Raw genomic sequence first — 19,631 nt, 5'->3', positions numbered from 1 at the left:
ATCAGGAGACTCCCATACACATTAGCTACAGCAAGTCTGCTTTTCTGACTTCAGTGATTAAAGGGGAAGGGAGCGATCTGATAGCACTATAACCCCTCACTCCTGTTACTTGGCACCTTTGTGGACCAGGGGGTTTACACAAAGAGCTCCTATCCACCTCAGCAATGGACAAGATGTTCTGACGAGAGGGGTAGGTTATGTCTCACCATATCCCCCCCCCCCCACTGCTGCTATTGAATAAATGAGCTTAAGTGAAGCCTGAAGCTTGTGGAGTTTACTCCTCTCACCTGGGCCTTTAGCTGGGAGATGGGGGGGAGGGGGGTGCTCATTTTTTTTCCTGCTTTCCATAGAAATGAACAAATTCAGCACCATGGAAAGCTTTTTAAGCAGCAGTCGCTGAGCAAACTATCTCAGCCAGCCACAGCACACAGTGAGCAGTGCTAAGTCACAACACACTGGCATCCATGTGGGTAAACCTTACATATATTTGATGAATTAAGCATGCAAGGAGCTGCAGTTCTCTGTGGTAATATGTGCACATTGTACTGTGGCTCACAGCAATAACTCTGAATCTTCTCCATGGTGACTGATTAAAACTTCAAAATCTATTTTACTACTGAGCCTGATAAATACAGAAAACAGGAATGAAAAGAGAAAATTCCTACACATTCCCTTTAGTTTTGCTGATTACTTTTATGGCCCACTCCAGCTACAGATACATTCCTAGGCACTCACTGGCAGAGCTCGCTTTTGTTTGTGTAGAAGCTCCTTAATTGACATATATACATTACATTTAAAGTAGCCATGAACTCTTGCACAGGACACAAGGAGAACACAGAAAAATACACCCTGTGTGTATTTAGAGAGAAGAGCTTGTCTAATCCCTCCTCATCTGTGAGTAATCACAAGTGTAATTTGAGCTCTCAGCTGTGTCAGCTCAGAAATTCAGCAGTCTCGGCAGACACAGCTAATATGTAAACATGGGAGGTTAACCCTTTCTCGGTTTCCATGAAACCAGAAAGTAGACACAATGCAGATTTATTGTAAGAGTTCTGTAAGCTGTAACAAACAAATGTTTTTCTTTAAAGGTTATTATGCTGTTGCTTATCTTTTAGAGCAGCGAGGAAGTTCTGAGTTCAGGTCCGCTTAAAGTACCCGGTCAGGAGCTCTGACACCGGCCACTTTCCGCCCTTCTGACTGTCATTACTATAGACTGCAATCTTCTTGGAAACTTTGGTCTGTGTCTGCCTCCTGAACAGCAATATGACAAGCCAAACAGCACCAGAAGCAACCTACAGAGCCTGAAACCTACTCCTTCAACTCAGCTGTTTCAGGTTATGCAATTACATTTTCAAGGAAAGATGTTCAGCTGCTATCGGAGCAGCTAAATGTAGTGCAACCAAAATTGGCGTGCGCTAAATAGTGGGTCCCGGGGCCGCCAACTATGGGAACTGTGGCTGCCAATAGTGGCCATTTATTGTCCAGGCAGAGGGCGGGTTCTTAGTTGCTGGGGGAGAGTTATTAGTTGCCGGTGGGGAAGGTTATTCATTTCCTGGGGGAAGGTTATTAGTTGCCGGGGTAGGGCGGGGGGTTATGTGTGAGAGAAGGGAGAGGTTAGTTCATAGTGGAATATCAGCAAATATATACATTTTCCAATATTCTACTACCACTGTAAAATGCTCCATTTTACCATTTTTCTTTTTTTTTTATTATGCCCATCTCCAAATTAGCACGTGTCATTTTCAAATTATTTCACACAGAAAAGGCAACATATGAGGATTTAAATCACTAAACTATTTGATGGTATTTTTAGCCTGCAGATAAAATGTCAGGTGGTAAAATGTGATTTGTTGTTTTGTCTTTTATGCTTCATCATCCATGTTCATTGCCCTGCTTCACCAAAGCACCCTGAGAATGACGCGTTATACGCCTTCCTGGCTTCTTGTGGGAAAGCACACACATGTGACTAAACTACTTAAGCTTGAGAACTATCATATCAATTATTTATTTTATTTATTCCTGTAAAATTGATTAAGACATAAGAATTGATTAGAAGATACTGTAACATGAACACTGGTAAAGGCAGTGAAAAAAACAAAACAAGGAAGAATAAGATGCACACAGAGGACAGAGATCTCCAAACGTGACCAAGCTATTTATTATAGTGTTGAGTCAGGTGGTGAATCAGAGTCAGCAGATGGTAAATTAGTTAAATAAAAGCAGAACATGAATGAGGGATGACCCCGGTTCCCAGGGGTCTTGGGACACATTTACTGAACACAATACAAGGAACATATTGGAAGTAGGTCATTCCCCCCCAGTACACGGCACTAGCTAATGACTGTGACAAGAATACTGTTTGTTTCTTTCAGCACGTTTAAAGTGATCTCATATCCCTTACAAAGGACAGTCAGCCATCTTACAGCTGGAGTTATTAGCCAGGATCTCATTTTACAAGACACCAGTGTCGCCAGTTATAGGTGTTGTGTGACACATCATACATTGGCGAAATATCAAACTAGCTTCAAAACCTAAGGCCCCGTTCACACTGCACGCGTTTCCAGGCGCGTTTTGGAAACGTGTGCGGGAGGCCGACACGCACGACATCAGACAGTGCATAGAGTGCACTGTCTGATGTTCACACTGCATGCATTACGGACCTGTGCGGTCCAGGAACGCATGCTGCCCTCATTTTTTGCAAAAACGCGTGGCTGTCCCATTCACTTTTCAGTGATGGGATCAGCCACGCAACGCACACAAACGCAGATGGCGTGCGTTCGCATGCGTTGCGTTCCACACGCATGGCCATCCGCGTTTGTGATGTCACAGATGGGTGTTTAAAGGACAAATTAAGTATGGTCTCATTTCTAGTGCCAGGCAATATTTCCATATTATTATTATTATGCTTCTTTGTGTCAACATGGCTGTCGATCGCGTACATTTACAATGATCGTGGATAAAATATGGAGCGAGATATTAGTGATGGTCAGTATCAGTAATTTCTGTACTTTCTCCCTTCCTGACACTGACCTTTCCTCCCGACACCCAAGAGTAATCTCCCTTCTCCATCCCTAAAGCCCGACACACACTTTATATTATAACTGGCCAATCACTGACCAATTTTAACACCTCTAATAGTATGAGGATCAACAAATATTAAATACGATGAGCAGATTGTTTAGGTAAAACTTCATACTACATGGAGGTGGTAAAATTGGTCAGTGATTGGTCAATCATAATTGAAAGGCTTAACACTAGCCTACCTCTGCTCACCTAACCCTCTGGGCTCAGGTATATTATAGCCCGACTCATCCCTATTCCCTCACACTAACACTCTGACCCTGCCGCTATGTGAGCTTGGCTACAGTGCAGCCGAACTAACGAGCAACCTCACCTACGTCTGAACTGCTAATTACCGTTCCGTGCGCTGCCCCTACCCCTATATGAGTTTGGCTACAATATACCCAAACTCATAACCATTAAATGATAGCCAAGCACCTACGCGCAATATCATTTGCAGGGTGAGTCTGAAGGCTCCAGCTTGGGTCTCTGGAGAATGCCATGGAAGCACTTCTAAAAGAAACAAAAAGAGGGACACAGAGAGCCCAATATAGTGTAGTTTGCACTGGTAAATGAAGGTCTGTGAAAAGAGTATGTGCAGTATGCTCACAAGTCGGGGTTACCGCATAGGCAACTATTATAAAGGCAGGTGGGGAGATTAGACCTGTCCCCACTCAGGATTAAGAAGTTGCTCTCTGTAGATCAAGGAAAAAAGGGGTAACACCCTTCCACCAAGGGTGGATATGTATGACCTAGTATGAATACAGAGGCGCCAGTAGGATAAAAAGATCTAAAACGTTTAAAAATGAAGAGGTAGTGGTGGACTTACCTCCTTCGTGCAGACACGAGAAAATGTCAATCAATTGTTGACTATGTAAATAAATTGTTTTGCTGAAAATTGATCAGCATTTTCTGGTGTCTACCACTGCCTCCTCATTTTTAAACATTTTGGATCTTTTTATCCTTCTGGCACCTCTGTATCCATAATAGGGAAGCACTTTACCTCTCTTTCGTTGCTTATAGAACTATCTATTAACACATCTATAGCTACTGAATAAACAGTACTGAGGAGACTTTCAATGCACTGAGTAACCAGGGTCCATAGTGGCACAAGCGTATTTGGGAACTTTCTGGATCTGAGGTGGCATTGCTGACTTTCTGCCTGGTTTACCACCTCATCTCCAGCCCAGTGAATTTACATCTGTGACACAATACTCTGTTTTCAGTAGGGATGGTCAATGAGATGCAAATATTTCCGAGTTCATGCAAGTTTTGGCAAATTTATGCAGCTTGAAAATGAGCCAATCAATTTAAACCTGGGTAGAACTTAAAGGGAAGGTCTGAGCACAATAAAAATAAAAAAATCCACTTACCTTAGGCTTCCTCCAGCCCCTTGCAGCCGTCCTGTGCCCTAACCGCACCTCCGGTGGCTCCGGTCCCCTCCGGTGCAGGTGCCGACCTCGCCAGGTCGGCATCTGCTTGCGCTTCACCATGTGGCTCACTGAGTCACACTGAAGTCTTCTGGACTGTACTGCACAGGTGCAGAACTACTGCACAGTACAGTCCGGATGTCGTCAGCACGACTCTGAGAGCCGCTCGTGCAGGCGGCATCTTGAGCTGGATGGAACCCTGGGCCACCAGCGGGGAGCGGATCTGTGGCGAGGGCACCGAAAGGCTGGCAGGCACTGAAGGAGACCCCAGGTAAGTGTATTTTTTTTTTAATGGTGCTCGGATGTGTCCTTTAATTGGTCCAATATCAAGCTGTATGAATTTGCATACAAAATGTGCATACTCCTGTATGAACTCGAAAATATTTCCATCTCATTGGTCATCCCTAGTCCTCAGCTAGCACTGCGCACTTTTATGCCAATTTGACCTTGACAGTCATGTGACTGTTGGAACACATGACATCTCCAGTGGGTCAAAGTGGAATGCACTGTGCCTGTGAGCGATGAGCAGTAAATGCACTGTGTCAAACAGGTAAATAAACAAACCAGCATTGTCCTGCTTATGCCGCCACTCTGTGCTGGGAGGAACATTGTAATGAGAGGGTTACTATTCACTAACAGTCATATTTTAAAGAGGGATTGTCAGCCACAAAATCAAATTCCATTCACCCACTGCTCTGTGTTCATTGTGCAGCCTGCAGCCTTACCCTCCATTGCAAGCACTCCAATCTAATCAGAAATGTTTCTGCTGTAATAAATCTTATCTCAGTCAGAATGGCTCTATTATCACCATAGCTGAAGACAGTGAAAGAGGGAAGCTTGTCATCTCCCCTCCCACATTCATGCTCTTCATTGATTGGCTGAGGGCAGTTCAGTGTGACATGAGGCTGAAATCTGTTCTATGCTGGCTGTGCTCACATGTTTACAAAGCAACCTAGCTATGAAACTGCAGTTTGTAGGAGAAAAAAAAGTAAGGGAGGAAATGAGGACAGAATTGGCTTCAGTCAGAGTGAATCAAAATGGCAAATGCCAGGAATAGGAATACTCTTTATTTACTACGTATATAAAATTCACTGAGATCAAAACATGGGACAGTACAATACAAATGTTATGTAAGTAAAACAAGTATTTATCTACCAATAGATGTGTTTTTGTCCCTGGCATAGTATGGCCGACCCTGCTGCTTTAATGAACTGGCTGCTAATAGGGGGCATTATAAAGAAGAAGACACTAGTGGGAAGGCATTACAATAGAGCACTAATGAGGGCATTTATGAACAATTGGGAGGAAGATTGTTATGCTGTTTATTATTTGATCCGAGGAAGCAGACTGTGCTCTGTAAAACGTGTTATCGCTCAAGTGTCTGATTATTACATTTTATTTTGAAATTGGCTTTGCCCCTTCTTTAGAGGTAAGCCAGTCATCTTTTTTTGTTATTTATTTATATCCTTAGTCATTTTTGGGGCACCTCCTCTCTTCCAGAATATATCTGAAGAAAATATTTGGTCCCTTTCACGTGTGTGTGTGTGTGTGTGTGTGTGTGTGTGTGTGTGTGTGTGTGTGTGTGTAAATGCTTACCGTCCATGCTAACCAATAGGTGTGTTCACATCTAATGTGTCTACAGATGCCACTGTGTGTGAACTAAACAAGACCTCAGCGGCATGTAAGATTTGTCTGACAAACATAAGCAACTACTGAAAAAAAAAAACTATGGTTAACTGGAAAAAAATGAACATTAAAAGGGTTAGAGGAGAGTCCAAGTCAGTCCGTCATTATGATTCACTGTCATGTGTTACTGATCTCGGTTGTGATTTCTTGCTTATTATTCCCCTTGCTTATTACTGAAGCTTGCCTTAGAATTGTTCATATTTCAATATCCCTTCCAAAGATGCTATAATAGATAGAACTTGTATTGCAGTCTGACATAGTCGTGCGGTCGCTCAGGGCGATGGCTTCCAAGGGGGCACCTATAGCTGGCTATCTAATGGAGGGAGGGCACCTACTCCTGGCTACCTATACTGGAGGCACTGACGCCTGGCTACCTATACTGGAGGCGCTGACGCCTGGCTACCTATACTGGAGGCACTGACGCCTGGCTACCTATACTGGAGGCACTGACGCCTGGCTACCTATACTGGAGGCACTGACGCCTGGCTACCTATACTGGAGGCACTGACGTCTGGCTACCTATACTGGAGGCACTGACGTCTGGCTACCTATACTGGAGACACTGACGCCTGGTTACCTATACTGGAGGCACAGATGCCTGGCTACCTATACTGGAGGCACAGACGCCTGGTTACCTATGGGAGGAGACCAACACCTGACTTCCTATACTGGGGGCACCTATGCTTGGTTACCTATACTGGAGGCACCTACACCTGGCTATCTATGGAGGGAGACCTACAACTGACTTCCTATACTGGGGGCACCTATGCTTGACTACCTATATTGAGGGCACCTACACATGAGATTCTATACTGGGGGCACCTATACCTGGCTACCTACCTATACTGAGTCTGAGGGCGTTTTTTTTTTTTTTTTGGGGGGGGGGGGGGGGCGCACTGCGACTTAATTTTTAAGTTTATTCAGGATAATGCACTCTTCTCATCCATTTTGTGGTTATTAGTATTTTTCTATTATACATATATGATGTGTCATGTAGATTTCAGCGTTTGGTGCGATTTGTCACGACTTCAAAAAGGTTGCGAACCACTGTCCTAGGAGGTAACTCAGGAGAGAAGGTGAATTCCATATGGGCGCGTGTATATGCGCGTGTGCACGTGCAAAGAGAATGAAGGAGGGGCACCAGGGCGCTGTGAAACCTAGGGCCGGCCCTGCAGTCTGGCATCCTTTACCCTCATCCCTTCTGCTCAAACCCCCAAGGATGACATTGTTTAATTCCTTTCCTTAGGAACTGATTCATGAGAATTTATTACTACAAATATTATGAATTCATATAGAACTTTTCAGAATACACCGAGCATTCCCCTCACTAACTGTCACAAAGGGCTGACAAAGGAACATCCTTGTAATATTCTAGGGGAAGTTATGCTTGTCAGGAAGTAACACACACAAAAACATTGAGACCATACAAACTCTATGTAGACAATACCCTGATGTGATTCAGACTTGGGACTCTAGGAGAAAATGGAAACCACTTAAACCTATATAAAAACTTTAAATTACCAGAACTATCATTAGTGATCACTTCAGGTGACAGAACTGCTGTACAGAAACACTGCTCAGATGTTCAGTTCCATGGACAAAAGGGGGAAAGAGGCACCCAGGGTATCAATAAAACTAGGCTAAAAACACATAATAGAAACAAATTAAGGTAGCTTGTCTAAATGAAGACAAGCTCATGTAGATAATGAATTTGAATATGCACTAGCAACTCATAGAGGCACCTTATACTCAGCTCAGAGCACCCTTTGGCACTTTATTTGGCCTGAGGAAGTGGTAATACACCCAAGAAATGTGTTGTCAGTGCATAATAAAGTTCATTATCTATGCATTTGTCTTCACTGAGATAACATTCCTCACTTTTTTTTAATTTTATGTGATTTTAACCTAGCTTGATTGATACCCTGGGTGCCTCTTTCCCACTTTTATGCAGAAAATTAGAACACAAAAGTATGGGTCATGTGGTATGAGAAGGAGGAGTGCTATGAGCAGGAGTGCTATGTATGCACAAAATGAAGATACAAGAGTATGGGTCATGTGGTATGAGAAGGAGGAGTGCTATGAGCAGGAGTACTATGCAAAAGATGAAGATACAAGAGTAATGGTCATGTGCTAAGAAGGGTCAATGTTATGAGCAAGAATGCTTTGCACGAGATAAGGATGCAAGATAAAGGGTATGAAGCAGAACAGAAAACTGTGCTGGTGAGTATGAGTGTTATTTATATTATCTGTGTCTCTGTAGACTACGGTAGGTTCATTGCAGAGTTTATTTACAGTGCATGAAGTATAATTTTGTTATAGTAAACTCTGATATAGTAAAATTTCAGGCACAGTAATCTTGGAAAGACGGGTGTCAGTGGTACTGGGGAAGATTACATTAGAGCTTATGTCACACAGCACAGTTCTTCAACAGTAAACACATGTTGTGTTGAATGACTGTGCTAGCAACATAATCAATGTTGCTGATACAATGTCAGCATATTCAGCTAGCAATAAAGCAACATCACTTCCGCAGCTAATCAAGCGGCAAATTGTAATACAAATGTATCTGGATAAATAGTTACTGAGGGCCTGCTGCGTGAGCCTTGGAGCGATGATGCTGTTGGTAAGAGATCACAAAGGGGGCTTCTAGTGGCAGTAAGCAGTCCTCTGTAACGTGAAGCTTTGCTCTGTCTTCTTAGCTTGAAGCTGCTGTGTCGCTCTGTCACATGTCAATGTTCTGGTTCACATTTTGCTACTTAGTTCTGGGGTTGTAAAGGAGAACTCCAGGCAGTTGTTTGTATCAGCTCAGGTGAAATATCTGTATCACTTTCACAGCAATCACAATGTATCCACTACTGTCAGAACTCAGACGTTCGCCCAGTCTCTGACAGCTGTCCATGTGTATCCCCACAATCTGTCAGCAGTCACACACACAGTGTCAGCATCAGTCTTTATTATTAACATTTTAGCAGTCAAATAAAATGAAACCTTATATGGCTGCAGGGTCAAATTTTTCCTGCCACTGGTGAAGTGTGCCTTCCCCAGCTTGGCAGGCTAGGCAGGGTAGGCAGAGAGTTTTAATAGTTAGCTGTCTGGACGGCTGGATCGGCTTCTTCTCCCCTTCACTGTTGCTGCGATGTAACCCCTGATATGTCATCTCAGTTCCTGGAGACCTTGTCAGTGTTACAGCGCCACCCAGTGGTGGAAGAGAGGTGATGGAAGAGTCTCTTCACCACCACCGGCTGGCGCTGCCTGTAATTCTGACAAAGTCTCCTGGATCTCGATCACATGTCATATCATGTGATTGGGACCCTGAAAATATGTCGGAAGTTCAGAGCCGCAGGTGGTAGAAGAGAAGCCGCGCAGAACAGGTAAATATAACTACTCCCTGAGGCCCGCTCGTTTGGCTGCACTAGGCAGAGCTTTAGCGTGCACAGCAGTTTTCAAATGGAAAATGTTGTTTGAAGCTGCTAATGGGTTAAAGGATAACTGGAGGCCACCTTATTTGTTTTTCCTTTTAAACAATGCACATTGGCTGTACTGCTGATCCTCTGCCACTAGTGCTTTTAAAACAAACATGCAGAGAAGATGTGTGACTTAAAGCGGATCCTGAGATGAAAAACTAACTATGACAAGTAACTTGTCTATATATCTTATCTAAAGTTTAGATTGTTTACACAGCAAATCTAGCTGCAAACAGCTTCAACAGTATATGATTATTTCTTCCTGTGATACAATGACAGCGGCAATGCAAGCGGATCTGCATCTCCAGCCCTCAGCCTGTGAAAACCTAATTCCCCCTCTTCCCTCCTCCCCTCTGCCTCTGAAATCTCTGGCTAGTAACACCTCCCCCTCCTCCTGCCCAGACTGAGTTCCCATAAGCCTCTGAAAATGCCAAGGCGCTCTGAAAATCTGTGGGCGCGGCTTGTTTAGTTTATAGGGAATTAGAGTATTAAAACAAAAACAAAAAAGTATTTGGCTTGAGGAATGCCCTACACCCTAAACCGGGCTTTCTCAACCCTAGGGTTCCTCGAGTACTCTGCAAGGGTTCCTTGGTATTTTCCCCTATCGTGGGGGAAGCATAATAGAGCACATTATAATAGGTGATACTTCAACAAAAAGCACTAAATTGGGTGGTCAGGAGACAGTATAATGAGTGGTAGTGTAATAGGGGTAGTGAAATAAACAGCCACACATACTTTTAAAGACCATGCCTCCTCCAAAATAAATGCAGGGGTTCCTCGAGATCAAAAACTTTTTGCAGGGGTTCCCTGGTATCCCAAAGTTATTTGCAGGGTTCCTCCAGGGTAGAAAGGTTGAGAAAGGCTGCCCTAAACTATATGAAAGGAACACAATTATGTAATGAGAAAAGTTTATCTCGGATCCCCTTTAAAGAGTAGCCTCCTAAAATAACCCTTTTTTTCAGCCAGTCTTCTTAAACATTATTAGCTGAAACGCTGCTATCCCGACAAGGCTTTAATCACTCCGAAATGCCAGGGGCAAATTGCTGTAGCTCTGCCTCCATTCGTGTCAATCTCCCGCGGATCTCCACCTCCTCCCGCCCCTCTCAGTCTTCTTTCACTGAGAGGAGCGGGAGGAGGCGGAGATCCGTGAAAGATTGACGCGAATGGAGGCAGAGCTGCAGCTCAAAGATTTCTGCCCCGGTATTTGGGGGTGATTAAAGCCTCGTTTTGCCACAAGGATAGTGGCATTTCAGCTAATCCATTAATGCTTAATAAGAATGGCTGGAAAAAAAGGGCGTTTTAGGAGGCTTCAGACTCTCTAAGTTTGACTGCATTTGTTGCATGCTTGTTTCAGGATTTTGATTCAGACTCTACTGATGAATGAAAGATCATCAGGATGCCAAGCATCTAGTATTGCTGAAACAAAAATAAATATGGATGCCTCCATCCATATCCTTCTCAAGTCAGTTGTCCTTTAAAGAAAAAAAAAACAAATATATACAAGTAAATAAATACTTGCTCGACGTACATAACATATGTATTGCACTGTCCACGTTTTGATTTTAGTGATTTTTTTCTACAATAAAAAAAAGAGAAAATCCTTCTTAACATTTCCCATTTTAAGTGTGGCTATTTTGAAGCCAATGTTTATGTCATTTCCTGCCCTACTTTCCTCTGCCTGATTTGCCCATCCTTCACTATAGGAAGTGCATTATCTCAGCATGAGAGATATTGGCCAATCAGAGAGGAACAGAGGTGTGGGAGGGGAAAACAGGAGGGAAAGAGGCTTCAGCCAATCAGCCTGCATTAGTTATGTCTGAGGGGAAATAGAGAAGCAAAAAAGGACAACCCAGCATGCCCTGCATCTTCCTTTTTGTGTACCAAATTTTGTGTGTACCAAATAAGTCAGGTAAACTGGGGAATGATCATTTACCAACAAGAAAAGTAATAGTGATTTTAACTTTTAGATTGCCTGCTTAGCATCTTTATTAATTGTTTACCAGATAAAAATAATGAATTGATTTTTGATTTTATGCCCCACAGTTACACTTTTAGCACAAAAAAGCTGAGACACGCCTTAGAGGGCCAAAGCTGAACACTATGATGAAAAAATGGGGGTGGGGGGGATTAAAGGGGTTAGCAAACTGGGGGAGACATGGGAGGGGCTGGGACTGGACTACAGTACTGTCACTGGAAAGTTTGGTGCAGGCTTTGAGGAGCACTGCAAAAGTGTAGCAAAGTATTACAAGCGCAATAAACATTCACCACACAAATTGGGGCACTGGTGCTTTGTCACATGATTTGTTGTATGTAGCACCATCCACTATTGACCAGCTCTATCCTACCTGACTAAAATACATTTCTAGGAAGAACAGTGAAGATATACAAATATCCTTTGAGAAGATGGGAGCGAAGCTGTTTTAAGAGAAAGGCAACCTAAGCACATGGTTCAGCAAGAACCATGCAACACCTGGAACCATCACCCATCTTGAACGACTGGTGGCAGCAGGGATGCCTACTTGTAATGTGTGTTGTAGACCAATGTTTCTCAACATTTTATTGGTATGTACCCCTTTTAAAACCCTGTACTTACTAGGTTCCCCCCTAGCATAGTAAACATTATCAGAGGTACCCCTTGACAAATTTTATATATTTAATTGTAATACATGATAATTGGTTCTGAACAATTTCCAATTTTAATTAGCTAAAATACTAATTTGGTATTTTTAAATAAGATTCGTCATTTTCTAAAACTCTAAATTTGTTATTCTTGGTTAAGTATATTAAGCCGCGTACCACACATTGAGAACCTAGGTTGTAGACAATGCTGATTGGGGCAAGACCACCATCACAATCTATAAAAATGTTTTTGGGCCCATGCAAGGTGCACATTCCATGGCTTATTCCCCCCCCCCCCCCCTCTTTCCAAATGCAAGGTTACATTTCTGCTCCTCCCACATTGGGACCAATACTGGAGTACTACTGATTAGGGATGATGAAACAGATGCAAATATTTCCAAGTTTATGCAAATGTATGTACATTTTTTAAGCAAATATACAGTATGTGGCTTGAAAATGGACCAATCAAGTCCAACCCAGGTTTAAATTGATTGGTCCATTTTCAATCTGCATATATTTGCATTAAAATTTACATACATAACATTTACATGCATAAACACAGAAATATTTGCATCTCATTGACCTTGAAATGAGAGTACCGCTATCAAGGTGTTAGGTACCTCACAACCTGATATAGTTTGCATTACTGGTCAGGGCTGTTATCTGAGAAGTATCAGTAGTAGGGATTACTACTGATACTTCTCAGATAACAGTCCTGACCAGTAATGCAAAGTATATCAGGTTGTGAGGTACCTAACACCTTAATAGCGGTACTCTCATTTCATAGAAATGAGGTATCAAGTAGAGGTCCTCATTTCATTGTAGTACAAGAGTTAATTTCTCTGGTACAATGTGGAGAGCTCTTCCAGAGTCTGTTTAGAAACTAATCTAATGCTTCTTTCACGGTTGCAGATACAACATTAAAGTTGAAAGTATGTAACAGATATTTAGTGACATAATCTTTTGGCCAATTCACATACTTGACCAAAAATAACGTGCTTATTATACAAAAGCATACTGTAACAAATGTCTGTGTATTGCCGGGGCTTGCGTAGGAGGTCCATAGCAATTCAGCAGCTGAATGCAGAACTTTCTGGCAACATCAACATTCTCATCCAGTACCCACCTTAAATCCATCCCAGACAAATTCTCACAGTTCTGAGCCATGAGCTTTGGGGTTATGGGAAATTTACATGAATTATTCTCTTATAAGCACTCATGTCTGTTGTGTATTCCATGCATTTCCTAACTATGCACATGTATTACCCAATGATTGTAGGGGCCCTTTTCCACTGGCTGCACTCTGATTTGATTTTCCTAGTGCTCCCATTTTAACGATCGCAAAGGCATCACAACTAACAGGTCAATCCTGGTGCCCCTTTTCCACTGGCTCACTGCGATTTTTGGTCAATCGCAAACGCTATGCATGCTACATTTTTTGTCCCTTTTTGATTGACCTGCAATCATTTTTTAACCCCCAATAAAAATCACTGCTAAAAATTACCTCAATTGAAATGGAGAAAATCACACTAGTATTGCAGAGTGTTTGTAATACTATCACACACACAGCTGTGACTTGAGTATAAGCCGAGACTCCCACTTTTGGGCAAATTTTTTGGTCCCAAAAACTCGGCTTATACTCAAGTATATACAGTACGGTATGTTTGCCAAATACAGTTGCAACAATCTTATTGAAGTTTCTTAGAATGTAACCATCATCAGAAAATGCACCCAAGATAGACTTTAATGTTTACTGCAGTGTGCAAAGATTGTGTTATACCCTCTTTTGATTACCACCCAGGTACTTTACAAGCGCTGTGGCCTTAATGCTCGACAAACCATACACAGATGGTGATTGCTGTGGATTGCCTCTCATTTCACAGCTCTACTTAACACCCCATTAGGATTGTTTCACACCTAGGGCCTTTGCGTTTTGTTTTGTTTTAGCCCCGGCGATTTCGAAAATCGCCTTAAAAGCACTTGTGCAATGATTCGTTATGGAACAGTTCATATCAGCTCGTTTCGTCCACTTTCTGCTCAGCAAAGCGCTGCCTGTACCATTTTCGCAAAACGCTCACAAATCACTTTATCCGGCGATTGCGTTCGCGCTTTTATGAATAAATACACTGTATTTAGTTAAACGCGTAAAGAATTGAAAATTGCTGGCGTCAAAAATTCCGATTTTAGATGCAAACAAAGCATAAAGTTGCTCACAAATGGTACAATCTTTTCCTCAGATGCGATTATTTGATTCGATTTTTACAATGAAATTGTACAGAAAACCATACAGTATGTGGAGAAAATCCGCATGCAACAATTCTATGGTCAATTGGATTACAGTATTTTGTCAATGAGAATGTTGGATTTTATGATTGTATCCAAAGAGAGAAAGTTCCCTAAATGACCCGGTTATGGGAACAATCAATAATTACCTTCCAATTACTAACGATCTGACTGACAGAGTGCATCTGAGGACAATATTGTACCATTTATGGGCACCTTTACTCCCACCCAACATTTCATAGAAACAGAGGCTCAGGGACTGCCAGGCAATCTGTATTATTTAAAAGTAAATATGTCAGCTTCCATATCCCTATATCCCTCTCAGTTTAGGCATGCTTATACGAAGCAAAATTATAATGTGCCCTCAAATCCTGACTATAGCTTCAACCTTCTTAAAGGGACTCCACACACCTCTCATGGGCATGCCTTTAAAGAGAACCCAAGGGGGTTCCTAAGAATGAAATCCGCACACAGAGGCTGGGTCTGCCTATACTGTCCAGCCTCTGTTGCTATCTCAATCCCCCCTAAGTACCCCCTGCGCTCTGCTATGCTCCATAAATCATAGCCACGCTGTCGACACGCAGCGGGCTGTGTTTACCTCTGTAAGTGTAACTCCAGCCGCTCCCCCCGCCTCCTGCATAGCTCCGGTCCCCGGCCGGGTCCTTTCCCTCCGATCAGCAGGGAGGGAAGGGATGCGGGCGGAGAACAGAGCTATGCAGGAGGCGGGGGAGCACGTAGAGTGACACTACAGAGGTAAACACAGCCTGCTGCGACACACTGCGTGTCGACAGTGCGGCTGAGATTTATGGGGCATAGCAGAGCACAGGGGGAACTTAGGGGGGATTGAAATAGCAACAGAGGCTGGGCAGTGTAGACAGACCCAGCCTCTGTATGCGGATTTCATTCTTAGGAAGCCACCTCGGGTTCTCTTTAAGATAGACGACTTCCAACAAAGTCGTGCCATGACCCCTCTGGAGGAGGAGAGCACAAGCTACAGAAAGGTATGCATACTTGGCAGTACTGGTCGGAGTCTTAAAGGCATGCCCATGAGAGGTGCTCGGAGTCCCTTTAAGACTGATAGAGGTTCAGAAATAGGACTGAACTGTCTTAACAACAGTACAGTAACATCTTCTAAAAGTTAAAATAGCCATACACTACAAGACATTTATTCAATTCAGCAATTGAATGACTGGAGGCTGCTCAGGCAGTAGTGTTTAATTCAGCACTTTGCACATATTCATTTTAAAAAGATTTCAACAGAATTATGTTCAAAAACTAGTTGAAACACCACTGCTGCTACAGTACACAATAGTGTGGCTGATCACGCCTCCCACTCACATCCAATCAGTAATAAGAACTGCTTTTCCTGACCTACTTTCCGTGGATTTATCAATTCAATGTTTGTATCAAATCTGACATCTAATTAATTAAAATGTATATTAATGAATAGATAGAGCTATCCCAAAATGTAAGGATTATTGTAGCAGAAATTACCGTTTCTAAACAAAACTGTTTTCAGAGAATCTGTCACTCACGTGAGTCACTATGGTAATGTGACAGCCACCATCACTACGTGACAAAATGAGCTATGAAATAAAAAATAGCGGCTTGGTATAAACAAAGCTTGTGTAATCTGTGTCAGTTTTTAGAAACAGCTTCACAGCTCTAAAGCGAGGTGAACGAGAAAACTAAAATTATAGTATTATCTACCTGATCTTGTGGAATACAGCCCCAGACTCTGGTGCGCTGTTAAGCCAACATGTCCTCCGCTTACCAGTAAATGTAAAGTAACATCACTTGATGCCTGCTGCGTCAGCTCTTACATACTTCACCCCCCCACACCTCCAGATTAGTCCATGTACATTAGAGAGAGGTGGACATGTAACCCACCCCATATATGGACAAATCAACAATCATCACATGACGCGTTTCAACTTGGCGGTGTTAAAGGGTATCTGAAGCGACATGGGGGTGAATTTAAGAAAGAATGGTAAAGTTGTCGCGTGCACAAAGGTGAACAGCAATTTTAGAGGAATTCCCGATAGCAAGATAGCATGGACTGTGTGCAAGTTCTGCACTGCACAGTCGCACCACAGACTATGGCAGGTTGCACTAGTGCAAAGCGTTATGCAGTAATGGAGATGTCCAAAGCTACCTGTTGTTCTGTGTGACTGTATAAACAACTCACATGAAATTGGGAGTAGTGATTAACACTCGTCAATGTAGCAGTGCATGTAAGAAAGGCTATGGCGGCTGCCGTGTGGTATAATAAGGTCTATTTACTATTTGCGTTTTAGGAGGCAAGTCCTCCTTTCATTAGACAAAAGGTCCTGATGAAAGGAGGACTACGGCAACCTGCCATAGTCTGTGGTGCAGCAGCGCAGTACGGTACTTGCACACAGTCCAGGCAGAGACATGCAAAGATACAAGCACGGATTTCAGCCCTGCCTTCCTACGGAGGAGAATCTGGACACTGCCAAGCCTGGTCTCCGGCCAGAGGGACACATGCGCAGCCGCTGGACAAACCTGTATAGGCTTGCCAGCAACTGTCTAAGGTGAGATTACTCCAGGCACACCTGCCTTTCCTACCACTGGTTCTCTGAGTGCGCTCTATTTCTTGTCTTAATTCTTGATAACCAATTACAACATGTAAAACTCTTGCATGGCATAAACATTTTTAAAAAAGGATAACAGTTTAAGATGGACGCTGTAACACATTAAAAGGCTGTGCTGCCATTCAGCTGAGACAATAAAAACATTAAACTTACATTTTTAACTTTTAATATATAATAAGACTGTGGGATTCTAGGAAAGTCCTATGTAGGAGTGGGACTATAGATACAATTAATAATCTAATCTCACCAGTTTGATTCCAGCTCAGGTTCGCTTTAACTTGTTCAGTGCATGCTGGGCCATCATTGGTATTGCCCACATGCCCGTTCCCAATGTTACCTTAAGATTCAACATGCCAGATGTTTAGCTATGCTAAAGTGTCCCTCAAGCACATTGCTCTTTCACTCACTGCACCTGCCAGAAGCCACTGCGTCCTGCATAGTCTCTCCACCCCCTCTTGCATCGCATCGTAGGGTAACCACAGTTGCTCACTTGAAGTTGACTTATTGCAAATACTTTCTGTTTTAAAAAGGCCCCTTATACTTTTTTTACTGGTTCTGGGTCACCATGAGCTATGTGGGTATTCTGTATGTAGCTTTACAGTCAATCATTTGATGAAATTGATCACATGCTTTTTCATGAATTATTCTCAAGGAGAATTTATGTAGTAGTAGTTAAATATCTTTAGTTATGATTAAAAAACAAACACAACAGTATCTTACCTTTGGAGGCACATAAAATTCAAGTAGGAACCTTTCTCCCTCCATTTTCACAGCTTTTCTCAAAAGCAAACGGCATTTTTGCCACTGAGAGCTACCAACACAGTTTGTATCATCTGCCACCATGTACCTGAGAGTTCCTTCCCTTTGAATGTCCACAACATCAATTTTGGCTGCCTGCATTTTAGACAGTCGTAATTTGTGAGTCCATTTTTCACGTGGCTCCATTTGTTCCTTGTTGCCTGCTGTGCACTGTTCACGCTCTGACCGTTTAATCTGCACGTTATCCAGACTTGGCTCTGGAGAAGACTTCCTGTGCCACATTTCCTTCATGCCATCCACCACACATAAACTCATATTTCTCAAAGAGAAGCCTTTCTTAAATTTTGGCTTAGAGGTCCCATGGACTGAAACATCCTCCGAGCTTCGCGAGTGGCCATAAGAGGAGACCTTGTGAACTCTGGCCTGAGTCCGACTTAAGTACTTATTTGTGACAGGATTGTCCATACTGTCTAAAGACTCTGTGGAGGTTTCTTCTTTTCTGGGGACAAAATCCCTTGCTAAAGGCACCTGGCAGTTTTGTAGTCCAACAAAGGGAACAATATTATATTTTGTTGGAGAATCAGAAACATATACCCTGCTCACTTCAAAACTAAAGAAATCTAAAAAATTGGCAGCAAAATGGTGAGAGAAGGAAGTCTCCGCTCCAGGGGCATTATAATGAGGGTTTTCTCTGAGAAACTGACAGAATTTCTGGGCAAAGTCCACAGCAGCAGCTTGTGCATGGAGCTCACAGAACTCCTTCCAGTCTGGAATCTGAGAAGAAGAGTCTTGATTAGGTGCATCACCATTCATGGTTGTTCCATTCCACTCTAAGAAATCTGAAATTAAAAAAAAAAAAGTCGATTCAGGTAAAAACATTATCAAAGCCCATCTAACCCCCACAGTTGCAAATTTTAAGAATAGTCATGTTGATAAATAGCTACAAAACATTGCGCAGATGCAAAGAGCTGCAAAGAATATCTGTTTCATGATCCAAACATATTTTTTCAAAATATCCCCTCTGGAAGCAGCCCGTAATCCAACAGATGTGACAAGTGACACCCAAAGTAGGAGCAATAATGGATACTAGACTAGATTTCCATGATCTCTTCACCACTGCATGCCCTGAATGAGGGAATGCAGACTTGAAAGTTCACAGGGTTGAGAAGTTGAAAGACCAATGTTCTCACAAGAAACCACTAACATTCTTATCCATTATGGGTTTTAAACTTGATATGTTCATTTCTAAACATAATATTTAAAATTAAGAAGCCAGAAGAGGTCCAAATGATCATTTTATTGAAGCAGCAACTTCATACAATATGCTGTACAGTGTATATACACATAACCTTGGGGTGGTCTGTAACTGTCATAAATTATACATAGTACGGAGGGCTTTTATAGAAGCAGATGCCGATTTCCCTGAATGTACTTCCAGGGAGTACAAACATGCAGTAGTTCAATGAAAAAAAAACAGAACTTTACTTTGCATTGGAAGTACAATGGGGGCACTGGAGAGTATCTTTAAAGATGCCCATACAACGTTTCTCCTTTCTAATGGTTGCCCCAGCAGGTAATGCTTTGCAGGATTGACTGAATTGGAAAATAACAGGGAAATATCTGCATCAGATTTTCTCTGTTAATTCTTCTTCTGTCATATTACACCACCACCTTCCATTTTTTTCCACACAGCCAATTGCTATTTTGCATGCTTC

General features: G+C 42.5%; 1 protein-coding gene across 2 annotated transcripts in view; it reads right to left on the bottom strand.

Moving 5' to 3' along the window:
- SH2B2 (SH2B adaptor protein 2) overlaps positions 1–19,631 on the bottom strand; it is a 142,706-nt gene that overhangs the window by 36,794 nt on the left and 86,281 nt on the right. For both annotated transcript variants that reach the window (XM_068265993.1, XM_068265994.1), the window contains exon 2: positions 17,878–18,755. In XM_068265993.1, the coding sequence (XP_068122094.1) occupies positions 17,878–18,729 (852 nt within the window). In that variant the 5' untranslated portion in view covers positions 18,730–18,755. The remainder of the gene's footprint in view (positions 1–17,877; positions 18,756–19,631) is intronic.

The sequence above is a fragment of the Hyperolius riggenbachi genome, chromosome 2, assembly GCF_040937935.1.
Source record: "Hyperolius riggenbachi isolate aHypRig1 chromosome 2, aHypRig1.pri, whole genome shotgun sequence".
Lineage (NCBI taxonomy): Eukaryota > Metazoa > Chordata > Amphibia > Anura > Hyperoliidae > Hyperolius > Hyperolius riggenbachi.
The sequence above is the reverse complement of the archived record's forward strand: the minus strand, read 5'-3'. Positions and strand labels throughout refer to the sequence as shown.